The sequence below is a fragment of the Phytophthora infestans genome, genomic scaffold (genome assembly GCF_000142945.1).
Source record: "Phytophthora infestans T30-4 supercont1.34 genomic scaffold, whole genome shotgun sequence".
Classification (NCBI taxonomy): Eukaryota; Oomycota; class Peronosporomycetes; order Peronosporales; family Peronosporaceae; genus Phytophthora; species Phytophthora infestans.
The window spans coordinates 79,169-105,171 of NW_003303725.1; the positions used below are offsets into that span (position 1 = coordinate 79,169).

The following is a 26,003-nucleotide window of genomic DNA, read 5'->3' on the forward strand; positions in this document are numbered from 1 at the left end:
TTAGCTGTTCTATTTTCACATGAAATGTGAGGCTCGTGCGCTTCAAATTTGACCAGCAAAAAAAGAATTTTAAAGAATTCGTAAATGTCGCTTTTGAAATTTTAGAGTAAAATAAAAACTACAGCTTACCCAGCAACACAATCGCTGTTGTGTCACTCAGATGGAGTTATCGTCTTGTAGGAAGCGGGATGTGGTAACGACTCTGAGTAGCGTTTTTACAAGCTGAATAGGTGGAGGACCGTTTTGTAAGGTACGATATCTATTTTTTGTATCCATTACGTTACAGTATGGGCAAAACGCAGTTAAAATAAAATACGTGCCAGCAGTACCAAACTTGTCGTTGTCCATAGCTTATTTTCAACCAATGAAACAACCGCATTCATCGCTTTGACCAATTGGGCTAGAGATACAGTATCCCCGGCTATCTTTATTAAAAACACACGTGTACGGCAAATAGCTGCTCATGAATGGTCGTTATCTTCGAGCTTCGCTTTTTCGTTGGACTCGAATCTCTTGGTTTTCTCGTTCAGGAACAGAAATTTCAAATCTGAGCCTAGCTTCAGCCGAAAGAGATGCATCATGGAACTATGAATACTCTATTCTTGCGTCGATCAAGACGGACGCTGAGAGTGCCCAGGGCTCGGAAGAATAAAGGCGTTTTGACTTGGCAAGGTGGATTTATTTAGACAGTGACGTTCAGCGGAGCTAAATCAGCCTTAAGTTGCACCACTAAATGAATAAACAGGAATTTAACACCCCAGTATGCACACTTTTAGGTAACAATACGATTAGCAGACGACCGATGTTTTACTGGTAGAGCTACTCCTTCAGTTGATTGCAACTTGATCATTTTTTAACTGTCATTTTGTGAAGAAAACACGGTAAGAAAACGTGCAAGCGTTTTCTTGGTACGTTGTCGATGTAAACCACCTGTCGTTCTCTTTTCTTGCAAGGGCCAAGTAGCCATTCTTCTTCAACCATTCATTATACTTCTTGAGAAACCGCTTGAAGCCTGACGGAGTCGACCACCGCCCACTATACAACAGAGTTTCCCATTGACGTCGGCATACGTTTTTTTCTCCGCAACTAGTTCCTTAAATCTTCGCTCGAGTATGCCTGCCTCCTTCTTGAGGTACCACGCTTTGAGACGCCTCCATAGCTCGACGGTTCTCTTACTAAGGTGTTTGGATGTATCAACTGTTCTCTTGCTGATACTCTTGGCTTTATCGGCGATCGTCTGGGCAATACCTCGCTCTTCAGTCTCATCCCTGCCGCTGTCGCCTCTACGAGTGTCGATCTCGATGGCATTTTCTACCGCACGGACGTGTGACGTCGACTTGCTAGATAGTACGCGCGGTAGTGGCTTGTTCTTGTCGAATGAAGCGGCCTCACAGCTCGAAACGAAGATGGCCAAAGTCGCAATCAACACCCACAGGAGCAGACGCATTCTGTGCAAGCTGGTTCGTGGGAGTGTCAAAGCCTTGTTGGTGGTATGGGTGGATTCCAAAATGACCAGTAATTACTGTAACAGCTTTGTATTCAGTCGTACAGACTGAAAACACCGTACTACGGGGTCTCTATACGGGCACACCTACCCAATCTCAAGAAAGGAGTGTTAGCCAATGAAACCACAGAAATCCGAGATCAGGATAATCGTTCTCAAACAGAAACGCTGATCTACCGGCTCTTCAGATTCTGGGATGTTGGCAAATTATTCATTCACTTGGCGTTTGTAAGCAACCAGAGGGTGCGGCTTATCTGCTATACAAAATCGGATGCTTTTCAATACAATTTCCATTGGATGGAAATCGATACTTCTGTATGTATTATGCAAAGCATATGGTATTAGAACTACTATGGTTATCACCACGATGTCGTGAGTCACGCTTCGACTAGAAAAGACGCGCTGTAACGTTTAGCCCTTCGTGGTGGCACTTGTTAATCAGCGCAGCCAATTGATCCACTTCCAGCAATTTCCTAGCACCATTGTTGAACTCAACCGCCCAGTTATAGACACCTCTTGGCCCAATACAATTTTGCCAATCCACAACTCGGCCAGGTACATTTCTCAACGTGATTTTTCCTTCGGTGTCTTCAACTGGAAGTTGTTTGGTCACGTTCCACCCAATTGGAAAGGATGGTTTTTGAACAAATTGTTTTTCCAGTTTTCCTACAGTCGTCCTTGCTCAGACAATTTGTTCTTTTCGCTGACTCACACTCTGTTTCCGAACAGGCATGTGAGCGGTTGCTGTTTGCAGGTCATATTGCTTCATCAGGGCAAGTGTTGCAATAACGTGCGTACATGGCTGTATTCAGATGTATCAGCACTGTGTAGCGCTGTAACAGCAGCATCTTCTGTAAAATGGGTTGGGATAAACCGGAATGAACTATGTGCGACGTTAGAAGAATCACCCTCAGGCGGCAAGACCTCTGGATCTTGTCCATCGTCGCTCATGACTGCGGATCAGCGTCTGTTGGCGAATGCGCCGTCTCGTGTCATACCAGGATGTCTAAAAATATCAATATGTTGTAACACACACAGCTGTAATATAAATAAACGGGACAGAGTACATCAATACCACCTTTTAGCTATTGAAAAGCATCCTTTTTTTAGAGGTGTTGAATTCAATCTTTTTTTGTATTGAAAATAATCTCTTTCCGCAACCAGATACAGCTACAATCACAAATCTTGATGTTAAAAAGTGGTTTCCTTAGTGAAAACAAGATGAAACTGGATGTCAGCTATCCGGCTAGTTACTGGAGCTGCCTTTTCACCACCACCAAAAACGCGTTGCTATAAAATGTGAACATCGTGAATGTTTTTCGTAAAGTTACTTGTACAATTCGGAACTTGAATCTCTGGTGATAAACTAACTATTAAAGTACGAGAGAAACTAGCCTTGAGCTACTTGACGCCTTTAGATGTTGTGCTACATGCAGTAGATGAGTCTAATGCTGTCGATACAGGTACTGTATATGAGACTGCGTCAAACAAAATGTTACTTATGAACCTAAGTACGAATCGCGATTTAAGCACTCTAAACGAAAGCGGGGCGTCTCTTCTATCTTTTGAGCCCTTATAAGCTGCAGAATGCTTAAAACGGAAGAAGTTGTGGTCGCTCAAAAATATTATCTTCATTTATGGGCCCTCGAAATGACGATACATTTAGGAGTGTTGTGAGCTCAATATTTTTCAATTTTAGAGATTTAAGTGTTATTTAAGAGCTCGTGTTAAAAGCAATTGAATAAGGGTGGTTTTACAGTTTTTTTCGATGGAAGCTTACAATAAATGTCACTGTTTCTCATAAGTGCGAAAATCAATTGGCCAACTTTAAGCCCGATTATCTCGATAAGTCTCAAAGGTTCATAAGTAACATTTTGTTTGACGCAGTCTCATATGTTTGGTGTACCGGTATATTAAACTTAAATATATGTGCCGCCTATGTTCTTGTCTTTCAAATCACTGCCTCCTCTATTGTCATTTAGTCACCAGAGCGCCCTTTGAGAAAGGAATGTCTGTTGGAGGGATGATTTGCGCAGAGTTGTTAGGGCAGTACAGTATGGAGTGAGGACACAAGGAGAGTGGTCTATGCGGCCATAGTGGAGAGGAAGTCTTGAGTGTAGAAGGAGAAGACGCTTGTGGTGGACTTGGTAAAAGGAGAAAGGATGAATTACAGAGTCTGCCTACTTCAACAATGTGGTAGTAAATTCGTCTGGTCGTACAATATTAAAGGCAGCTGATCATCAGGTCGTGTAACAAAAAACTACCTTGATTCTAAATTACTGTGTCTAGTGGTGTGGATAACGACACGTAGGAAAACCACATGTTTGACTTTCTGTCATCCGTAATCATGCCTGTCACGCTTTTCCGGACAAATCATTGGACAAAATTATTCTAAAACTACTGCTGGCTGCCGAGCCCAAACTGCAACCCTGCGTCCCTATGGGCCCGCCTCAGCCAACCTACCATGCGAGTAGTGAAGTGAGCCCGTGGCGAGCGGAGCGGAGGCAAAACACAAGGAACGACATTCATTCTTACCCGCCGCGTAGCGGCGGCACTCGGCTATCAAGGCTGTCCACACCCGATGATATAATTATTCAGTACATATGCAGTCGGAGATCCTGGAAATATCTCCTACGATACCTCTGCAATCGGATTCTACGTTTGGGTTTACCACGTGTAAAAATCCCCGCAAAATGACTTTTGCTTACGTGGTTTACTGTTCTTGGCACCTACACCTAATAAGCTCGTATGAAATAGTAGTAGTAATAGTAGTAATAGTAGTAGTAATATTTTTACAAAGTTTTATTTGAACGAGAAATGTATGCACTCGTTTTTAGCTATCGGTATATTCACGACGACTTACCAAAATCTGAATTTGGTCTCCGAATGCCCGCCACGAGTCATGACCACCTGTAGACGTAACAGTCGGCTTCGTGAAGATCAATGTATGCTTTCTGAGGTATGGATTCACTGATTGAGGCAGGGGTCCGCAAAATGGTTGTGGACTATTGATGGAGAGAGCAAAATCTCAGCTCCATTCATTATGGGCACATAGTCCATAATGGAGAAACCCCATAATCCCTGATCTGCACTATATACACAATAGAGAGTGCGATGAGGAGACATCATCGACGATTACCTATAGATGTACATTTTCAATGCACTGTTATTGGTAGGTCATATGCTATATTATTACGCTGTTGCGAGACACTAAAACCAACTGGAAATAGAGCTTTGCACCTTTCACTTGAGCTTTGTATTGACCACTACGATTATCGTCCCATTTTTCGCTATTCCATACATATAAATTATGGCCATACTTATATTGAATTTTTACGTAGAGGTGTGGGTTTTACGCATTTCATAGTGAGCTCTACTGTCTTTGTAGCTGTCCCGTACTGTATCGCGCATTTACCGAGAGGCCTGCTACTCGTGTAGCCTGAGATGTGCCGCCCGATCCACTGACACCTCTCCGAATGGATGAGAGCTATTGTAACAGGCTAGGAATCCGCCGCTTAGATGTCAAATCGACGCATTAAACTGTTGTGGTGGCGCTGAAAACCCGTCACAAAGATACTCTGACAGTGCGTTGGGTCATATACGTGCCACTCAGGATGCCTATCATCGCCTTTTGTGTGGGATCCTGTCCACACTTGGGCCTCGCTGTCCTGCGCGTACATTTTCATTGAAGCATCGTCCAGATCTGTATATCTCCAAACCGTATACGATATTTATTGTTACCTCTATTTACGAGAAGTTTAAGCATTAAGTATGCCTCACCCGCATTGTACAAGCTCTGCCCAAGTCAATTCACAGGCATGAACACGTCGAAGCAACTTGAGACCACAAACGAACTCGTTGCATTTCCCCACAACTGCAACAGGTAAAAGAACGATGTGTTGTGGATGCCAGACAGACTGATAATAGCCTAGCTGCGTCGATCGATCAGCTCCAAGAACCAGCGATAAATACACTAGCGGATCGCTCATAAGGACTGCATTCATAAACGCCACATTGCCTCTACGTCAGGCGGACGTCGATGAAGACTTTTCAAGTGGTGCTGAATAAATCGACACGAGTCAAAGATTTTCCCCGATAAACGTGCTCGTTGTCGTATCTCTTCGTCCGCAAGATACTTACATGGAGTAGAGCTTGTAGCAGCGAGCACCCGTGCACGACCATGCCGTTTCCAACAAAGTAATCGAGACCTAATGGGATACCGGGTGACGATACTGGTTCTGCTGTACGGTTTTGAGCAGTGCTGGGTCTCGATGTCGGGTATCTCGAATACAATAAAAGGTGCTTGGCCACTGGAAACACACACTCACAACAGGCCACAATGTTCCAGCAGAATATGGTACTGGCGAAGGAGGCAGCACAAACCAATGTGTGTCTGATCGCTTGCCTTTATTGCACCGAAGTACCCATAATTGGGACCAAATAACGTGTACACCCCATAGCGCTGAGACTAGAAACAGTAAGCAGGCAAGGAGCTTCAAATCGATGACTACTCCACCCAGCACGACGCCACCCTGCCGGAAGTTGTACTGATACCTCGCAGCTTCCCCATCTCCGAACCGCAAATATTCCGAAACTCTCATTTATTTTTAAAGGAACTAAGCCGCCCCCAAAAAATGTCCCAACGGTAATGAAAAATTTACGCCACACTTGAGAACGCGCTAAATAAAAATTCCGGAAACGCCCAGTCACTCCAATTACTCCCACATCGTATTGTGAAGCTGTCTGTTTGAGGTAACCCATGAAAACTACCATATACCATGCTAGTGCGTAGATCCATACACTACGCATCTGTACGACTGCGTACGTGACAAAAGACTCGGGTTTGATATCGAGAGCTCCTGGCTTGAGAGAAGAAATGAGCTTTCAAGAACATTGTAAGTTGAATGGAGTATCTTAGTAAATGAGCCAGATCGTAGCACAAAAACTGGGAAAGGAACTCCCCGTACACAACCACACTGCGTCGGTACTTTTCATGAATAAATCTCGAGCTTTTCCTAAACGAATCCCAGATCGAGATTTGCTTTGGTGTAACATACATAAAATAGCAGCTTAGCATTAAGCCAATTTCCACGAAACCAGAAGTACAATTGCCCTATTGAGCGTAGTGCAGCTACGAGTCCATACCATTGAGTGACATCAGATATCAACAACCCAGTTTCGTAGCGATAATCTTTCACAAAGACCGTCTCATAGTCAGAGGAGGTACAGTCTCGAGCTCGGATGATAGTACTAACATCGGATCTTCGAAATCCTGTAAAAGAGAGCCCACCACGACACACTTGCACGTACTCTTTACTCTCTAGAAACGTCAAATCCACTGTCATATTTGGGAACCGCGCTTGATCATCACGTAAGCGTGTCATCGTGTGAACGTTCAATAACCCCGCAGCTCTACTGCTAGTATCCAAAGGAGCACAAGAGCGATTGAGATTTGTCCATAATTCTTGACAAAAATGTGGGGTATGCGCACGACCTCCGTTAATAGGGAAGCAGATATCACGAGCGCTTATGGAGTTCAACAGATCAGGCGAGTAATACAGAGCGGAGTTGGTACGCCAATTAAAATTGTTGAACCAGTTCGAAAGTAAAAACTGATGGAGTCGATCGATATATTCGCTTTCGTCCGTAGAGTGAACGCCATCGGCCCGGATTTCAATAATACTAATTTCTTACGTGTTTTGTGGATGTTCGCGACCCCGTTGACAATCCCGTCGATCATTCGGAACACGACGTCGCCATTCAAAGTGAGCTCAGGACACTGCGCAGTGTAGAAAATGCAGTCGGGGTAGTCGGAGATTCCAAAATATCTGGCAAAAACACGCCAAGTAATCGACGTCGAATCATACTTGTAAGTCCAGACATTCGCTTTGAGTTTCCCACTGTAAGCTTCTGCTTTCGTAGCTGCAAAGACGGAATAGTTCCATGAAGTTCCGAACCCCATCACTTCGTCGGGATGAAGCACTGGGTAATTTGATTCCAACTTCTGTACGCCGAGTCCACCACGAAAGATGTCGAAAAACACCAGCATCAAAGACACAAGGCCCATCAAGAAGCGTGACCACGAGAACGGCAGGTTCCGTTCAAATAGTTTTTCACGGGCTGCAAGTTGGCGAAGGTGTGTTTTGGCAATGAGAGCCGCTGGAGTGCATTGCAACATCCTGGTCCTCTGTCTGTTTCTTCGATCCAAATAGCTCGATAACCATCGTGATAATACGGCAAACGCTCGATCGATATCAGCACTCGTTACATCTGAAGCCACCTGGGCGCTAGTCATACTAAAGCACCGCCACGCAAATAATCGACCTGCAGCTGGCAGTGAAGTTGAGAGCTAATTTCATCTGGGTCGAAAACGGCCGCTTTAATTAATGGTTATGGTGCTTCGAGTGGATTTTTATCGCCAACGTCGGCTTTAGTCTAAGAATACCCTCTATCCTTCAGGTATTACTTGCCCAAGATGGTATCAAGTATTTTCATCAATTCAATGGTGGAGTTTGTGTCATTCATAGCTTTGGCGAAGCGGAGCTGTGGTATATCAATGTGTTAGTTCTTTCTTAAAAAGAAAACGTTTTTGTATCCTAACATGTTTTCTTATTCGCAGTAGAAGTTTTTATTGACTCTGTTAATGGATGACATTCTATCATTCCAAAAACGTCGACTGAATCACAAGTACATGTACATGTAGTAGCATTAGGAGACTTTAGTCTACCACCTTCGTCGAACGAGCAGTTTGACAGTGTGTAGATTGGAGTTTATGTAGCACTTGATTTCGGGGGTCACAGCTGTCTTGTAAGTGAGAGGTGACAAAAACTTACTCCTACTCTTGATGGGGAGATGCCTGGTCATGCCAATTGAAACCCACAACCGCGAATTGAACCAACAACGGTATCGAGCAGTTGAATTCATCAATCTTTAGAGTCTGTGGACTTCCTAAACAGCCCTCATCACTTAGCGAAACCTTCATTATCTGGAAGCCAGCACAGAATGGCCGCAGTTCTAGAGGGCGATATCCCCGCCATGGCGCAGTGGTACGTGGAGGTGCAGCGACATGTCCTAGAATTGAATTGATCGTTTAATATCCACCGTTCATACTCTGAGCGTATCGTTGGTACCGACGTATGCGGGATCTCCAAGAATAATTTATTTAATATCTCTCGTCACTGTCGACACACAGCCGTCATGGGACGAAGATCGAGATCAACAATGACGCCTTCCGCGCCCGGGTCCAGTTTCCTGTACATCGCCCGTGACTCTTGCATGACTTGTCCTTCGTTGATCCCCAGGACGTCTTGTTCTTCGACACCACAGTAATAAACACTCCTCTTTTCTGCATCCACTTGAGCCTGACTGCAAGAGAACAACACCGGCTGTCCGAACTGTTCTGTCACTTTGTGTACCCTCCCAAATCGACTACCAGTTGCATGGACATCAGCCATCGGCGCCTTCTTGAGCGTCCCAGAGAACAAGTGCAAGTCATCTAAATAAATATCCACGTCTTTCACTCCACGCTCTGGCGTCTTGCTGTAATTCCAGAGTTTAATCATCGACAACACGACGGGGGTATCAAAACCGATATAAACGATATTCCCCTGTGGATTCCCAATTGAACTAGCCAATGGAGCGAGCCAGGCGTCATGAGCCTCCCACGTGTTCTTATCGAGCCCACTTACAAGATTATCTGGTATTCGTGTATCTTGTTGCCTTGAATTGTCAATTTCCGATACAGAATATGGCACGGCAGTGAGAATTTTAGGTTTTTCAATAATTCGAGTTCCAGAAAAGTCGTAGAGTTCAAGTCCGTTGAGTCCGAGATAGTAGGGATCCCCCCACGTAGTCCAGCAGATTATCTTAAGTAAAAACCCTTGAGGATACAGCGATGCCTCGTAGTCTTGTCGGATGATTGGAGTCTTGTACGCTCGCGTAATAAATGGATACTGCACTCGCTCGAAGTATGAAGAGGATTTACTCGATGAATTACCGTCTGAGAATACCAGTAATTGACCGAATTCGAAGTCAGCCACTCCCGGAGCTTTACGCAGCAGAAATCCGGTTTCTTTCGGAGAGATTATCACGCCGTCCAGCGTCACAACGAGCTGCTTGACGCCACGGTACGTGTCTTCAGGGGGCTTGTTGTAGTTCCAGACTCGAAGTCCATAGAAATACTGCACCGACTTGAGCTCGATACGAACTTCTGGAATACTTGGAGCTTCATACGGAACTAGCCACATATGCGTGTCATCACATGTTGTAGCCACACCATCAACTAACTAAGCACAAATAAAAAGTCACTTAAAAATAAAAAAAAAATATGGTGCAAGACACCTCACCTTATCCAGAGTACGTGGATCGCCAATGTATCCCAGCTGTACGAAAAAATCGATGACTTTGGAATACATAGACTTAAGACTTCTTAACGCAACTTACCGAAGCCAAATCTCGCGGTTTTGCCTCCCAAATTGGTTGATAATTCGTAGGAAGGAGGCGCTTCTGGGTGACCCAACCGCATCTTCAACTTGCGTCCATCCCTGATGTAATTCCTATCGCCCCATGTACTGTGCAACTGCAGTGTAAGTCGTCGACCTCGAGGCAGATTTTCATCATTGACAAGTCCATCGTTGCTGGCTCCCAACGCTGACACTTTAGCAGCATCCGGAGACATCTGCTGCGGTTCTTCAGCCACCCACGAGTCAATCGAAGTCTTCACGGTTGTATCTCTACTTGCTAGCGGTCGGCTTGCCATCGTCATGGGTCTACCATATCTCAGTACATGATCTTCATCGTTGCTTTCCACTGTCCTAGACCCAGTATCAGAAGTCCGCGGACGTTGAAGCTCCATGGATCGATGTAAATTATCCACAATCTCCTGGGCTTCTTCATCTTCACGTTTTTGTTCCTTTGCCAGTCTTCGCAATGCGTCATCATTCGCCTCAATAGCCTCAAGGATGGCTGCGTCTTGGGTGAATAAAATCACCTCATTGGACAGTTCCAAGCTATCTGCACCGACGAGACCTGGCGCCTGGCGGATTTCTCCTTCAAAAATCAAATTTCCAGTACGGAATTTTATCGTAAAAAACGATCCGCACCTCTCGAACACCTCGACATGTGTGTGTCCGTGACTTGTTATAGTTCCAGATACGTATCATCGACACGGAGACGGTAGCCTCCAGACCCAGTAGCACGTAATGAGGCTGGCCGGGCGTAAATGGAGCGAGCCACATGTGGAAATCATCGCAAGTTAGGTTCACTCCGTCCACCAGATTTCTAGGAACACGAGAGTCGTCCGTGTTCTCTTCTAACACGTTGATGCTCTCGGGACGAGCTGTAACTTGCGTCTCTGGATCTTTAAATTTAAGAAGTTCGCCCAGGTGATTGAAGATCTCGATGCCATTGAGACCCACGTAGTAGGGATCACCCCACGTACTGAGAATCTCAAGTTGTAGCCATTTCCCTTTTGGAAGCACTGGGATATCTGCCACTGGTTCTTGACGTTCAACAGCTTTAAAACCTTCTCGATTGTCGGGTTTTATACTGTCTGGGTTATTCGGTGACGCACTCATAAGGCTGGAAGGACCTTGCCGTAACGCAGTCAAAAGTGCAGACGTCGTAAACGACGTACGACTCGCAGATGGACTGGCGTCGTAGCTTTCCTGTTGGTCGGTATCAGTAGGCTGTGCAAGGCGACTTCGATTTGTCTTACTGAATTTTTCCAGACTATCCCAGGACGATAAAGACGCGAGAGCAGGAGCTGTTACAAGAGGCTTCTGCGCTTTAATGACGGGACTCGAGCACATTATTTCTACACGATCATCGCTTGTAGAAGCCTCTTTCGCATCCCTTGAAGTACTTTGAGTACTGTAGAGCGGCTTCCCCTGTCGTCGACGACTGGTTGTACTGCCATTGGATGGTTTCTCGTCTGCAGTCCACGTATCAAGCTCACTAGATCGACTTGTAGCTGGTAATCGCTGGGTTAACAGTGACGAAGGAGTCGATCCAGATAGCCACAGTGGAGTTCCACTGACTGACTTCGCAGCGTTTGTCTCGTCCACTCGAGTTGTTAGGTGTCGCTCGGACGATACAGAGCTCTTCTCATTACGAGATGTACGCGAAGTCTTCTTTGCCGAGCCCAGTAAGTCAATCCACGTGCAGATATTGTCGTCCTCGTCACCAAAAGTTTCAGGAAGAGAGCCCGTCCACACCGTTTTGCCACTCACTAACACTTCGACGTCCCGAGTACAAGCAATGTGCGATCTCTTTGCAATAAAATATTAAAAAAATATTAGTTTTAAGAACCACCTCATAATGAATAAAAAGTTACGCACACTGTTAAAATTCCATACGCAAAGTTTACTGGGGCTGGAAGGAACCTGGAAGCGGATGACGAGAACTCCTGCAAAAAATTGTCAGACAATTTGTCAAAAAATTATAATAAGAAGTGAAATTTGTTACCTGCATCTCCGAATCGTCCAAGCCACATCTCCTTCTCCTTGTTGGTCTGCGCAACACCGTTAAATAATCTCTGCAGTCCACGGACCATGTCATTTGTCTTCGGTAGCGGTCTACCCGTTGGTTGATCGTGAAGCTGCAGAGTCTCCAAGTCTACAGAAAGGTCATCGCCATTGAGGTCATAGACGCAGATCTGAGTGAGCCCCACCGCTCGTGTTCGACCCCATGTCGACAGCAACTTTACGTGAATATCAAAAGTAGCACCGGTCTCGAGATTCGACGTCAAAGACAAATTGAGACGTGGCACTAATGACACGGATTTTGAGTCGCCTTGAGCTGAAATTTCCCCTTGTTCCGGAGCTGTCGATGTATTCTTGGCGTCAGCATATAAGTCACCATCCCCCTGCGGAGATTCTCTGCGCTTTTTTGTCTCTCCTTGGATTGTTAAATCAGTGTGTTCGTCTACTTTAGCCACACTTTCAGTGGGTTCAACAGCACTAGTCTCGTCCTGCAGTGCTCGTAGTTTTGCGAGACGTTCCTGTCGTTTGACTTCCATGAGTCTTTCGATCTCACGCTCTTCATCCTCTAATTGTTTCATCATTTTCGCACGACGCTCGGCTGCTTCGTTCAGTACACGATGCTTCTCTTCTCGCTCATGAAAAAGACGTTCCTTGATTTCTTTTTCGTACTCATTTTCTAGCTGTAATTGCTGTTCGATCATTTTATTCACTGGAGCCACGGAAGCGGCCGATACAGCTTCGGAAAATTCGCTATCTCGCTCGTTTGGTAGTGGTTTGGGCGTATTTAGTGTCGCTGAAATCTCCTTCCAAATTTCAGGATCGCCAATCGAACTTTGTAAAACTTTCACGTCATTTTCATTCTGTTCCCCACTCTGAAACTTTTGCAATACATCGACCAATGCTCGTTGCTTAGACCGTGAAAGATGTTGAATAATCGCAAAAAGCTCTTTAGTTGTCTTGGAGAGATCGACTTGTTCAATTTGTGTATCCATCTCACGCTCGTCTTCTTCGATTACCAGCTCCTCCAAGCATCCACGTGTGTGTTCCTTCTCGTCTTCTTCTTCAAACTCCTCGAATGACTCCTCCAAATAACTGTCTTCTTCACCTTCTCCATCTTTCTCCTCAATCTTCTCTTCATGTGTCGTAAGACGGAAGAGTGGCATTCCGTCTTCGTGTTTAACAGCGACGTCCATCGGAGCTTTAGGGCGACTCCACTTGGCTCTACGCACTGCATTCTTCTCCTTCTCTTCGCTTCCGGACGCAACATAGTTTAACGTCGTGGACGGTGCTGATTTGCATTTAGAGAGCTTTCCTGGTAGTTTTGTGGGTAGAATCGTCGTGGCCGACCTGGTGTTTCTTGAGCTTAAAGAGGACGACGAAGTGGACTGTGCAGCTCGTGTTGGGACGTTAAACGCCGTTACGAAAGCTTCTTCGCGTTCGTGAAGACGGTCGTTCTTCTTTGAGGCGGCAGCTAGGCGCTTCTTCACTCGGTTCCTCTCCTCGAGTACTTTTATATACTGAAGCTGCTTTGTGAGGACGGGATCTGCTTTAGCCTCGAGGGCGGAGGAGCTACTGGAAGGATGAAAGTCCTGCTGCTTGTCCCATCGCTTCCGCTCCGCCATCTTCTCGTTAGCAGATGTACAAGATCGTTTGGAGACCGACCTTTAGAGACGCTCTAATGATGCAAAGCGACCCACTATAATCATTTTCACACATTTAGAGCCGTTTCGTGGCTCCCGTTCGGACAGTCCATGCATTGCTGATCGCGGTACATGTACCGGTATTGAGACGGGAAGATTCCCTTGCCACAAACATTCGCGCATGATCTACATGCATTCCGATGGACTTCATTCACAAATTTGCATACGTCAAGCAGCATCTTCATTTCTTGCATCTCCGGCGTGTCGTCCGCTTCAACTCCCAGATCTATTGCTCAAGATGAAGTTTCTCAAGTCTCTGTTCGATAAGAAGTCTCGCAACGGCGCCGATCGTGCAGGTGGTGCCGTGGTGACTAGAAAGCTGCCTCCCATCGACTTAACACGGACGACTCATCCTATCACGAGCGCTGGCAACGGGGAGAAGAAACCCAGAGTCGGGAACCTCACGCTGTACATGCTGCTGTCCGATATTTGATTCCGAGAAGCATCAATAAACTGTGATTCTTTTTAATTTGTTGCATAAATAACTCAACTCTGTGCTAAGAAATTATAACCAAGCCAAAATGGCTACATACACAAAAGAACTTGGCAGAACGAGATCAGCTTTGTTGTGTCATACAGCTGTTCGAGGCCCATGTTAGACTGGCGATCCCTTGTCCTGTAGTTGGCAAGCATTCAGGCTTGGTCATAATCACTTCAAGCATTTGTTGATGCGTCGATGCACTCGGGATTCTCTCTGCTTTGCTCCCTTCAAAGCAGCGGCTCGAATGGATGAGTCGTTGTTCATTTTCCAATCTGCACTGCAAGCACCCCCCCCCCCGTTTCATCTCCCCACGCAAGCTCACCGTCATTATGAGTGCACAGCCAGCTTTCAATGGACCGTGGGGCAATGGCCCCAGACCCACAAAGGAGCAGATTGACCGCTGGACGGACAAGAAGTGCGTAATTCTTTGCTCTGTGTAATGTATGACTATCTCTAACTGAGCGTCCTGACTATTCCAGCTCGGCCAAGTGCCTCGAATACGTCAAACGACACGCAGAGCGCGACGAGGAGATCCGCAAGAAAAAGCCAGTCGTGATGGCAGAACTGGGCGCTTACACTGGCTACAGTACCGTGAGGTCGTCGGCAAGGAGTCGCATTACTACTCGTTTGAATACTCGCCAGTATTTGCTGCTCGCGCTCGTGAGATGGTGGAGATTGCGGGGCTAGTGAATCAAGTGACGGTGTATGTTGGGGCATTCTCAGAGCAGTATCAAGTGCTGCGTGGCAAGATCGTCGACGTGTCTGCACCTGTCGCAGTACTTCGCTAACAGTGTTTTTTTTGTGTGTAGTTGTACTTCATCGACCACGAGAAGACGGTCTATTTGTCCGATCTAAAGCTAATTATCGGCAGTCAAACGTTGGCTCCCGGCTCTGTTATCGCTGCAGACAACGTGGTGAGACCTGGTGCGCCCGACTACCTCGAGTTTATTGAGAACAACCCTCAATTCTCGACTGAGCGTCACACGATCAACTGTGGACGTGACGGCCTATTGCTGCCAGACCTTTCCATCGCCACATTCTTAGGATAATGGTATCCACAACCTTTAGGATGTGGGTTCCAAGTACTTTTCTATTTGTTTTATAGTACTTTCATCAATTCATTTTTTTGCCATGTCATGGGATCTGGAACATAATTGATCTGTTATTTGGACCTGGTGAGCATGTACAAATACTGGTCGACGATTCTGTCGGCATTGAAGATATGCGGGGAAGCTAGCGTGTCCAGATGGACAGCGTCGAACCCGAATAGCTTTTTCGCCTTGATAAAGAACGATAAATCGTGCTCTTCGTGGCCTGGGACGTGGTGGGCAAAACTAACAAATACCTGTTAAGACACAGCAAATTTCGATCACAACAATGCGATTCAAATAGAGAAGAACATGTCGCACCTTTCCTCCAGGTGACAGACACGCGTCGATTGATTTCAGCAAGTCTTCATGCTTGGTAAGCCAACAAATAAATAAGACCATCTTCAAATTTCAAGTCAGCGCTTTACACTTACCAGGTTATGCAGCCATAGACACTCTGCAACAACTGCCACTTCAAATCGACGAGTCGTCTGGAGTTTCAGACTCTTTTTGCTCGTCCAACACGGCAGACGGGGGAGCATCCAGACATTTCAGCAACGCAGCTGTGTCACTGCCCCAGAGATGTCCCCGTACGTCACGTCTCCCAGTCCCCAATAAATGTGCGTTACGCTTGATATTCGTTTCAATGTTTTTCAACAATAAGTCGTTTGGGTAATCTGCAAAAGACCACTCCAATACGTGAATAAATTTTAAAACACTGTAATGAATCCCCTCTTACCTGTCATAACAGCCAGCTTTGCACCGAAATGGAGTGCCACAAGCGACGGCAGCGCCCTGTAGAATAATTAACAATGATCGTCTGTAAGTTCCCTCGAATCTTACGTTGCTTTCACTGAAAAACCCACGAAGCTGCGCCGAATTCCACGACCCTCCGACCCTCCACCAGCTTGGGATGTTTGGCGAAGTGCATGGCGATGAATCTCTGGACAGCGAAATGTAGCATTGGATTGGTAGATTAAGTTGCAATGTTGTTCTTCGCACTTGAGCTGCAGTAGAAACGCACCGCTCCGTTCCAGACAGCGCAAGCGAAGAGCGAGCCGGGGATGCCACCGTCATCGTCCGCTACTGAGATACGAAAGTGCGGCGTCGAGCTCCCCACGTCCAGCTCCTGCACAAAGTCTTCTGGGTTGTAGCCATTGTCTTCTCCGTTCTGCAAGAACAGCGTGCCAACGACGTTGTCCTCGACCTCCATCATGTGTTCTCAAATTGGATTTTTGTTTTTTTGGGTTTTGGGTATACTGAACGACCCACCTCCCATCATTTTGTACATGGGAAATATCTCACATTCAGGCGAAAAGTGGGCAGATTTGAACTCTCTCAAATGCGCTTGTTTCGCTAAGGTGTTCTAACGTGATAACAGTATAACATATAAGCATAGTGAGGTGGTTCTGACGTCTTAGGTCCCAGTAATAGTCAGGTTGTGGCTGTCAAATTCTACCGCCCAACGGTACTTTTATCGCTTTATTTCTTAACCCCTTCGTTACGAGACCAAATCTTGAATGCACAGACTATTTTTCACATGCTTGATATCAAGCATGTTAAAAAAAGTATTAACGTAGAATTTGTATAGAAAAAAAAAGATCGGTGTCTGTATATTTGTACAAGATCCTGCAATCGTACGTATTATGAACCCACATGCTTTATATCGAGCAGGGTGAGTAAAATCCGTAAAGCCCATACGCGACATCATGCATGTGCAAATGGCTCTTTTATTGGGAATGAATCGTTTTTGACGGAGTCAAGTGCAGAACGGCTACGAAAGCAAATTTGTGTATTGCATCTGCTTGCTAAAAGCAAGTTATTTGGGCTATTACCTACGCAGTTTCACTGTTTCCTGCTCTTGCTGCTGTCTGTCGTCACCACCAGTTTCCGTTGTCTCGTTCTGCTCACAATCAGAATGTTCACCACCATCACTTCCCTCATTGCCGAGGCCTGCGGCCTCCTCCTCATCCCCTCCTCTTCACGACCCTCTTGTCCTTCCGCCCGCTTTTTTGGTGGGGCCCTCAGCTGGATACCGCGGCCGTGGCGCGGCTGTGGGCGCTCGCTTCCATTGCGCCAAAGTTAGTGCCAAATGGAGAAGCAAGTCTGGTTGTTATTGGAGTAATGTCCTTGGCGCACCTTGTCACACAAGTAGACACTGCATTATACGTGTTAGATAGGAGTAGTAAGAAACATAGAGCATAGCAACGTACCGTTTTGAGCCTTTACTGCAGCCAGGACAGTAGAATCGCGTCACCTGCCGCTGTGTACTGCTTGTTTTCCGTATAGTACATACCTTGCACTGCCGTTGACGTCGCTTTCGAATTCCATTCACCTCCACCCACTCGTCGTCCATTTTTAGCTGGTGGGTGGACGGTGGAGCGTCGCCATGCAGTGGTGTAACTGGTCTAGGTGAGTACATCTTTGGACACATACAGTAATCGTTAGCAAGGAGAAAACCAAGCAGAATAAGCACCTTACTTACCGTGTTTGCTAATTCGGCTGACCCCACTTGTAGTAGCTGGGCTTGCAACTGAGCGATGAAACCGGTTAGTTTGAATGGTCCCCACAGAATAGATGTTCCTCTCAAGAAGTTGTAGCGAGCTTTGTATCTATTATATTAGATAAATCAGACCCTTCTACGATGCGCCAATTGTCAATGATGCCCTTCCAGCGTTCGACCTCCTCCTTACTTCGTGGAGGTCGCTGTCCCCCGCGACGGTTTGTTGTAGAAGCTGCGACTACTGCAGGTGTAGAACTCGGTGAATCATCAGTTGGAGGCGCATCTAGTGACAGTTCATCACTCGTCTCCGTGTCGCTCTCGCTTGGAATCTCAGCATCCACAACATCTTCAAGATTGTCCATGTCCTCGTATTATTCTGCTGACCCAGTGTCTGAAACATCGTAATCCGAATCCAACGCACCACCATCATAGATGTCATCATCGTGACGGGAATCTTGACGGGAATAGAGAGGAGGCGGGGTTGTGGGAATAACACTAGCCATATCCAGTGACCTTGCAAAACCAACAATAATATATAGCATGTTGTCAAAATAAATCTCGCACATGCTTAATATCCATCATGTGACAGCGTACCTGGCAGCCGAAGACCGAGGTGGCGTTAGCGGTGAAGTCTGTTGCGCAGAGGAAGCACCTTCCGATGTCGACATGGCTCCACGATTTGCCTGCGTGGTGTCTGTTGCACATGGCGGAGATGGCGACGTTTCGCTATAGTCCAAATCCCCACCAACAGACGCATCGCTACAAACAATTACGATCATGAAGTGTGAGATACACATCGTACGCAAAACGCATAATCTCCTCACCTGACGGCTTCGTCACCAGCAGCAACGTGTGGGTTCGTTGTACGCGCAGATTTGTCAGCTCTTGATCTCTTCGATGGTGCGTGCTTACGCTTACCTATTGCTTTGGCCTTGCCAGGCGCCTTTGCCGGTCTTTTCTTCTTCGCCGCCTTCTTCGGTGTCGTGATCTCTGGCGCTGTCGCCATGTCAAACTCGACGTCGTCATTTCCTTGGTCTTCTCCTGTTTCCACGTAATCTTCGTCTCCGCTGTCACTCCCATCCTCATCAGCAGAAGCAGCATCGGTAGCAAGCTCCTCTGCATGCAATGCTGCGACTGGCGCCTTCCCTTTCAATCGCGGCGCTCTTGCCAACAAATTGTAGTATTCCACTAGTGCGCCCTTCTTCTGGTACGTAGCTGGAGCAGGAGGCTTGCGTGAGGCCACTGTCTTCCTAGGCCGCCTTCCTGTCGTTGCTGACGTGGGAGCTGAAACAAGCGCTTCACCCGCAACGTCGTCACCAAAGTCAGCATCGCGGTCACGCGTACCGTCGACATACGCGCGGTGCTCTTCAAGCAGCCGGGCGCGTTCTGCGCCTTCCTTCCCGTCGAGACGACGCAGGAACGCCTCCGCTTCAGCGCGCGTGACGCGGCGGGGAGGCATCTTGGTCCCGCGTTTCGTTTTGGAGAATGTATGGATGGCTCAGAGGCTTCTCGTTTGAAGCACTGTCTTTACGACAGCGTATCTCCAAGGAACTTTCTCTTTACAGTTAGGACCCCAAGCCCTGTGCATTGGGGACTAAAGGGACTTAACGCCCATTCTATGACGATCCCCACATGCTTGATTATCAAGCATGTGGGAAATGTCACATGTTTACTTATCAAGCCTTAGTCCCGGAGGGGTTAAAAAGTAAAATAAAAATCAAATTTGTTCCGTTTTGTGTGAAATCAATACAGCAACAAAAATCTTTGTGGTGTACTGTACCCAAACTACGGTACCCTGATTGTCGGGGTTTTGTAGACAGCTTGTCAACAACCGAACAAAAAGGGAGAGCCTTCATGCATTTAGAGCGTGTGTTCGGCAGCATGTCATGCAGTGAAGAAGCTGTTTAATGTTTAGTTTGGTACTTACGATAAAGAGGACATAAATCTGCGTCTATTAATGCAAATTTTAGATACTGAGTCTTATCTTTTCGTTTGGTCAATATGTTTCTGATATGGTAGAGTAAAATTCCCAATATATCCGCCGCAAGTTATCTAAGGAGACAAGGACGTCCTGTAGTCGTATTTTTTTTGATTGAGTGTTGTATCTATTTATAATTCGTGACAAACAACCTCTGCATCAATACCCAATTTTGGGCGACCTCCGAAAATCCTGCCTGGTTTGTGGTTTGTGCACACCGATTTGTTCCGTACCATAATCAAGCTCTGGTTTTAACCGTGTGTCGACTTAATCTGTTTGTTTTTTTCTTAATAAGCGCACTTACTTCATTCCGCAATTGTTCTCACCGTACTCAACTAATCGGTTTCAATCCCAGAAAGAATAATATGCGATGCGCATTCATCTCCATCTCCACTTAAACCATTGTCCTGCTCGGGAAAGGCAACGCTCTTCCGGACGAGGTGGTATCCTCGGAGGGGTTTTCGTCTGTTCATCACTTTGCTGGAATCCTAAAGAGGTCGCTCCGTATTTATGAAGAAGAAAGAGGCGACAATATCTCTAGGAAGTCCGAGACGGCCAAAATGAAAACGAAATGGCTGCGCGACGTGACTGTGTATGGCGAGATTCTTGAAAAACCCGGCCTCCACACAGCTTTCGGAATGTGGAAACAATTTGGGCATCCCGAAGACAAAATCTCGCGTGCGATGAAAAAGCTTGGCAAAACTCCAAGATGGAAAAAAGTGAATTTAAACTAGAGCGATCCTGTTTTACCGTGTAAACACGAAGACGGTATTAATACCTAAATGCAATAAAACAACGCTACAAGCAGCTGCAAGCACAAGAACGAGCGGGGACTGGCAGCACTTTGCGCATTAAAGCAACAATACACATAAACCAGCACTATCGCTAATGATTTTGCAGCGAGGAAGAATTTGCCAGCATATGAAAGTCAAGTTAAGGGCCTGTTTGGATCCACCGCATTTTTTATCACAAACTGTTGACAGTTCGCAAACTCATCCTGCTAGCCGAAAATCGCGTTTGGCACCACACGACAAAAATCGCAAAGGCCAAAAGATCGTGATCGCTGCCTTCTTTGCAATCCAGTGGTTGCAAACGAGCGGTGACCTTTCAGATTTTGAGTGAAGAAGACTCTGTCGCTCAGCTAGAGGATGCATCTGACGACGATGAAGACATCGTCCGTGTATTAGCTCTCGTCGCCGGATACAATGGGCACACCTACTTTCACAAGCAGCCTCTCCACAACTCCATCCTGACGGGAAACGATTGGGTGGCAGAGCTTATTGAAGAAAAAAAAAACCGACACGCATGTTCCAAAGCTACCGCATGACAAAGCCCGTGTTCAGACCCTTTTGCGCTTTTCTTGACAATGCGGATCGATAGACACCCTGGTCCCGTGTCAGTGTAGAGGAGAGGGTAGCTATCTTCCTTTACAGTATCGCAAAGAGCGCCTCGAACAGCGATCTTCAAGAGCGCTTTCAACATAGCGGAGAAACTATTCATCGGTGAGTTTTCAAATTGTTGTTACGTCCGTGCTTTGGCTAACGCTTTGGTGTCACTTAAACAGGCATTTTTACCGTGTTCTTGATGTTGTCTGTAACATGGCAAGTATGTATCTCGTCCAACCAGCCACTCCGTCACAGCTGCTATAGAACGAACGAACATATGTTGGCCAGTTCGATCAATGCCGCCTTGCCTTTGGTGGCACGCACATCCCTGCCTACGTACCCAGCGAAAAAGCGAAGCCATTTCGTGATAGGACTGGTAAACTCAATCTGAACGTGTTTGCTGTGTTTACATTCGACATGCAGTTCGTCTACGTGCTGTCAGGTTGGGAAGGTAGATATAATATTTTCCTATCTTACACTTAGCGCATGAGCTAATAAACTCTATACAGGTTCTGCAGCAGATTCGACGGTGCTTGCTGACGCAAGGCGTAAGGGATTTAAGACCCCGCCGGGCTTGTTTGACCTCGGTGATGTTGGATACGGTCTAACCACAGAGGTTATGACTCCATGTCGTGGTGTTCGTTATCATTCGAAGGAGTAGGGACAAACAGAAGAAAGGTGAGTCTAATGTTTTTTTTTAATCTGCTAAAATGCTAACGCTAGGTTGTGCAGGCCTCATAACTATAAAGAATTGTATAATCTAAGACACGCGCAAGCTCGCAATGTCATCGAGGGGCTTTTGGCGTGTTGAAGCAGAGATTTCCTATCTTGAAGCAAGCGCCAGAATATTCGGTAGATACGCAGGCAAAAATTGTTCGAGCTTGCTGTGTTCTCCACAATTTTATTAGGCTTCAGGAGGATTTACCTGATGACCCAGAAGGCGAGCTGGAAGAAGAAGATTCCGACGATAAACGTCCTGATACCTACAACCATGAGAGTAATACCACTCGAAATTTTCGGCGAGCGAGTAATCTTCGTGAGCTACTAGCTAAGACCATGTGCGATTCGTATGTAGCTTTTCAGCGTTAATGAATTAACATGCAGCAATGAGTTCGTGCTCTTGGCGCCTAGCTCTTACTGAGCATTTTGAAGTTGCTTATTCAACCATGCATCCCGGGCTGGTCCGGCCTCCATTACCAAAATTCCCCTTGCCTTTTTTTCGTCCAGCATCACGTCGAAAGCTCGAACAAGATTTTCCGTTTGTAGGTCGTTGGCGTAGTCCTTCTGCAGCAACTTGATGGCACGCTGCAATGGTGACAGAGCTCGCATCTTAGTAGTTCTATGGCGCAATTCCGTAGCAACCTCACTAATTGCTTCGGCAATTAGTACACTCCCGCTTTCGTTGCGTCTTTTCTTGGCACCTTCACTGCTTACTGCCTTGTGGGTAGCAGCAATTATTGGTTCTGGTGCAGGCTCCGGTTGCATGGCTGAATCTGAGCTTGTAGCTTCGTCAATAGCTACAGGCCCAGAAGATGTTGGTGCTTGCGTTAGTTGCTGAGAAGATGGGCATGTAGCAATGTCTCCTGGGCAGGGTTCTTCGGAGGCTAATGCATACTCTCCGGTAGCATATGTTCCCTTAAAGAGGTCACGAAGGTCGTCAAACAATGACATGGCCTTCCTGCGGTAATCAACAACTTTTGGATGGCTCTGTCCACAGTGAAGCATTAGTCAAAGGCGGTTTGTCAATGGTTGTAGTGCGCAATAGTTGTACCTTGACATAATCATCCCAAACAGAGTCATGCACTAGCACGACATGACGTTCATCATCCCAGCCAAATCTTGACCCGTCCAGCATCGCCTTGATCGACGTATAGATGCCTTTCAGCTGTAGTTTAGCGAACGTATCATATTCAGAGCCTGTAAAGGAAAGCGCTGTAAACGATTTACGTACCGCTGTCAGTCTGGACTTGATCTGCTGCCTCGACATCTTCGTCCGAAACGGGTGTTGAACGCAGCTAGTGCCTCGGTCCACGCTTCCTTCTTGAAGCCGCTGTCAGCACTCTTCCCTGCTTGCGCTTGCTGCGTCATGGCATCTACCAGGGAGGCATCTTTCGCGCTGTCCCAAGACGCGCGCTCTTGGTCTTTAGACGCCATGTTTTGGCGCCCCTACGAGGGAACATTGCGATAAAAGTTTCTGGTCAGAGTAGCAAGTTTGAAATCGCGATCTTTTGTCTAAATCACGATCTTTTGTGCGGTGTATGGAAGCGCCATGTTAGTCCCAAAAATTGCAAATTACAGATGTAATTTGATTATGAAGATCGCGGTCCTATTTGGAAGCACATTAAATCACGATCACTCGAAAATCGCGATTTAGGGCCCTAAATCGTGATCTAGTTTTGGATCTAAACACCGCCTAAGATAGTGTAACATCGACGTAAAAACCATTCTCTGTCCAGCATAGTTCGATCACTTCAATATGGCACCGAACCGGACAACTGCCTCCATTCACTTTCTGTTGTTTAAAAGGTCCGGTACCCATGTCCATCTGAACTTGGATAGATTCAGTCATTGAATGATTGAGCCCCTCAATGGCCTTAGCAATCACGCTGGTCTAGTTTTCTTAAGGTTAGAACATACTGTTGTTTCAAATACTCAAAGATTGCCGCAGTAGTACTAACTGTAAATTGATCAAGACGTCGAGCTAAAGTCAACTCCTGGTTTAGCGTCCTATTGGCTCACGAGCAATTCATATCCAGAAAATGACTGGTCATATCTGCCGTGGGCTATTAAACACTTAGTATACCCGCTGAGCTACGGAATTCCATGCTAGGAACTGCGCGCAACGTGTAGTGATGTAAACACACTTGAACGTTGACCGAACGATATATGTTACCCGAACGTCGTTTTGTCATGATTCAACGTGACGTCACCAGCCTACGTCACTGGTTTGACGTTACCCACAAGTTCAACACATGTAGCCAACAGCTAGCTAAATGACATAGTGTCCAATTCATTCCGTTTTTACTTTGCCTCACCACGCGAAGAGCGACAGCTCAGATCAACGACTCTTCGATTCAAATATCACGGTAATGTGTTTATCCCCTTCAGCTGTGTACCTCTCTAACGTGAATGGATACAGCCAGGTTTGGTCATGTGGGGACAGCTAACTGACGCGTCCTGTTAGCTTTGAACAACGGCAGAAACGTTGGGAAGCCCAGATCAACAATGAACACTTCGAGAATTCTCTCAAGAGCGCATCGCCGTTTTAGGGTTTACTTTTTACACTGGAGACTTTCGATCGGGAGACTCTTCAGGTCGATAGCGCGTGCATTGAAAGATTTATAACGAATGGCAAAAAGTAGTGCTTGTTCTTAGTGATAAATTTTGGGGCTTTGAATTATCTGAAATTTATTTCACAGGGGGGTCAATTATCGTAAAATAAAAACCTGGGTATTTATAAGAAAATGCATAAATAAATGAAGGGTATTATGGAAACAATACCATGCGTCTGATTATCCCCCGTATTTAAATGTTGGATATGACAACATTTACATAAAAAGAACGCTCTACGTGAGATGCACAGGTGTAGGGAAAATATTCACCACAAAAAACGAACAAAAATTACAAAGATAGCTTAGGCAGAAAAGCCATATTGTTGCTAAGTACGAATAGATATGTGGCTCCGAGAAAAAGAAAAACGATTATGGCGCCGCGACGGGAGACGCGCCGCGAGGCTGAAGCGTTCCGAGCGCACCTTGAGGAAAGGAGTACTGCCGACAGGCACCGCCTGCTAGCAGAGCACCATGCATTTCTGAGTGATGAGAGGCAAAACGACGGAGACGGGACGAGGAACACGAGCGCTGAGCGGCCGGAGCGCGTACCCGCGTCAGGAATACATCTCCCTCCTACGGGAAAGACCGTCGCATACATTGAGGCCGCAAAGCAGCGCATGGCGGACCGCCCGGCTGAAAAGGCCGCGGCGAAGAAGAATACAGCTGCAAAGAATAAGGGCGGCCGTTCCAGCAAGACCAAGACATCCACGCCGAAGAGGTATGTAGAGTTCATGAAGTATATACTGCTTATGTGAACTGATCTGATGCTGTATGCATACTCTTTTATCCTAGCCCGGGCAAAAAGAAGATATCGAAGCGACAGAAATCTGCCCTGACTCGAAAAAAAGCGAAGGAGCGGGAACGCGCTGCGCTAAAGGAACGACGAGGAGCCGACTCACGCAAACGCGCTCTTGCTGATCTGAAACGAAAAAGATCAGCGGAGCCTGCTGGCTTGTCGGAGACGATGACTGGTACGTGTGCAAAAAAAAACGCAAAAATAGCGACACGACAAGGTTAGCAATACGATCATGCAGCATATACTACTTGTGTTGACTAACATAATGTTGTATTTTCTGTGTGCATTTCAAGTTGCAGGTTCTCGTCTCAGTGCCGGGTCATTCTCCGATGAGAACCTCCAGTCCTCATGTGGTGAATACCACCGCGGAAGAAGATGACTTGAGCACCCCTGATGAGTCGTCGGTGGGCCTACCTGGAAGCAGGCTGCTACAGCGCAAGTCCGGGCTCCTGACTCTCCAGATGGGTACATGGCTATATCATGATGTATGTAGCACATATTTGAAAACGATTATGTTGTATATTAACGCATTATTATGTAAATTGGTTTAGAAAGAGCACTGTCGCATCGGCCAAGCACGGACCAGATGAGGCCTCGCGCACGGTCGCGACTTTGGACGACGAGGCACTGAATTCTGATCTTGATGGAGGGGACGGTGCTGACCTTGATGAGTGGTATATCGAAACGGAGACGGGGACGAATTTAAACTGTCATTGATGCGACTGCATCGCTAACACAGAGGGTGTTTTTGAAGA

The 26,003-nt window shown here is 46.4% G+C and overlaps 7 protein-coding genes across 7 annotated transcripts; 2 read left to right on the forward strand and 5 right to left on the reverse strand.

Moving 5' to 3' along the window:
• Positions 1 to 973: 973 nt before the first annotated feature.
• Positions 974 to 1,447, reverse strand: PITG_14294 (secreted RxLR effector peptide protein, putative; the record flags this gene model as incomplete). Its single annotated transcript, XM_002898747.2, has 1 exon — positions 974 to 1,447. The coding sequence occupies one exon, from the start codon at positions 1,445 to 1,447 to the stop codon at positions 974 to 976; it is 474 nt and encodes a 157-aa protein (XP_002898793.1).
• A 5,133-nt stretch (positions 1,448 to 6,580) lies between these two features.
• Positions 6,581 to 7,264, reverse strand: PITG_14295 (uncharacterized protein; the record flags this gene model as incomplete). The annotated part of the gene is made up of 3 exons (XM_002898748.1): positions 6,581 to 6,617; positions 6,674 to 7,141; positions 7,254 to 7,264. 3 exons carry the CDS (start codon positions 7,262 to 7,264, stop codon positions 6,581 to 6,583), a joined length of 516 nt encoding a protein of 171 aa, XP_002898794.1.
• Positions 7,265 to 8,436: 1,172 nt separating this feature from the next.
• PITG_14296 (uncharacterized protein) lies at positions 8,437 to 13,607 on the reverse strand (the record flags this gene model as incomplete). The annotated part of the gene is made up of 15 exons (XM_002898749.1): positions 8,437 to 9,789; positions 9,850 to 9,885; positions 9,938 to 9,957; positions 10,076 to 10,234; positions 10,277 to 10,538; positions 10,597 to 10,862; positions 10,917 to 10,997; positions 11,205 to 11,267; positions 11,376 to 11,458; positions 11,594 to 11,772; positions 11,842 to 11,909; positions 11,969 to 12,233; positions 12,459 to 12,955; positions 13,022 to 13,081; positions 13,136 to 13,607. The coding sequence occupies 15 exons, from the start codon at positions 13,605 to 13,607 to the stop codon at positions 8,680 to 8,682; spliced, it is 3,621 nt and encodes a 1,206-aa protein (XP_002898795.1).
• Positions 13,608 to 13,853: 246 nt separating this feature from the next.
• PITG_14297 (uncharacterized protein) lies at positions 13,854 to 14,190 on the forward strand (the record flags this gene model as incomplete). Its single annotated transcript, XM_002898750.1, has 1 exon — positions 13,854 to 14,190. The coding sequence occupies one exon, from the start codon at positions 13,924 to 13,926 to the stop codon at positions 14,116 to 14,118; it is 195 nt and encodes a 64-aa protein (XP_002898796.1).
• A 305-nt stretch (positions 14,191 to 14,495) lies between these two features.
• PITG_14298 (uncharacterized protein) lies at positions 14,496 to 15,215 on the forward strand (the record flags this gene model as incomplete). The annotated part of the gene is made up of 3 exons (XM_002898751.1): positions 14,496 to 14,581; positions 14,646 to 14,826; positions 14,976 to 15,215. The coding sequence occupies 3 exons, from the start codon at positions 14,496 to 14,498 to the stop codon at positions 15,213 to 15,215; spliced, it is 507 nt and encodes a 168-aa protein (XP_002898797.1).
• On the reverse strand, positions 15,207 to 16,492 carry PITG_14299 (uncharacterized protein; the record flags this gene model as incomplete). The annotated part of the gene is made up of 6 exons (XM_002898752.1): positions 15,207 to 15,511; positions 15,576 to 15,626; positions 15,689 to 15,931; positions 15,994 to 16,049; positions 16,121 to 16,197; positions 16,279 to 16,492. 4 exons carry the CDS (start codon positions 16,468 to 16,470, stop codon positions 15,729 to 15,731), a joined length of 528 nt encoding a protein of 175 aa, XP_002898798.1.
• A 5,692-nt stretch (positions 16,493 to 22,184) lies between these two features.
• On the reverse strand, positions 22,185 to 23,274 carry PITG_14300 (uncharacterized protein; the record flags this gene model as incomplete). Its single annotated transcript, XM_002898753.1, has 3 exons — positions 22,185 to 22,827; positions 22,892 to 23,037; positions 23,106 to 23,274. The coding sequence occupies 3 exons, from the start codon at positions 23,272 to 23,274 to the stop codon at positions 22,255 to 22,257; spliced, it is 888 nt and encodes a 295-aa protein (XP_002898799.1).
• Positions 23,275 to 26,003: the final 2,729 nt, after the last annotated feature.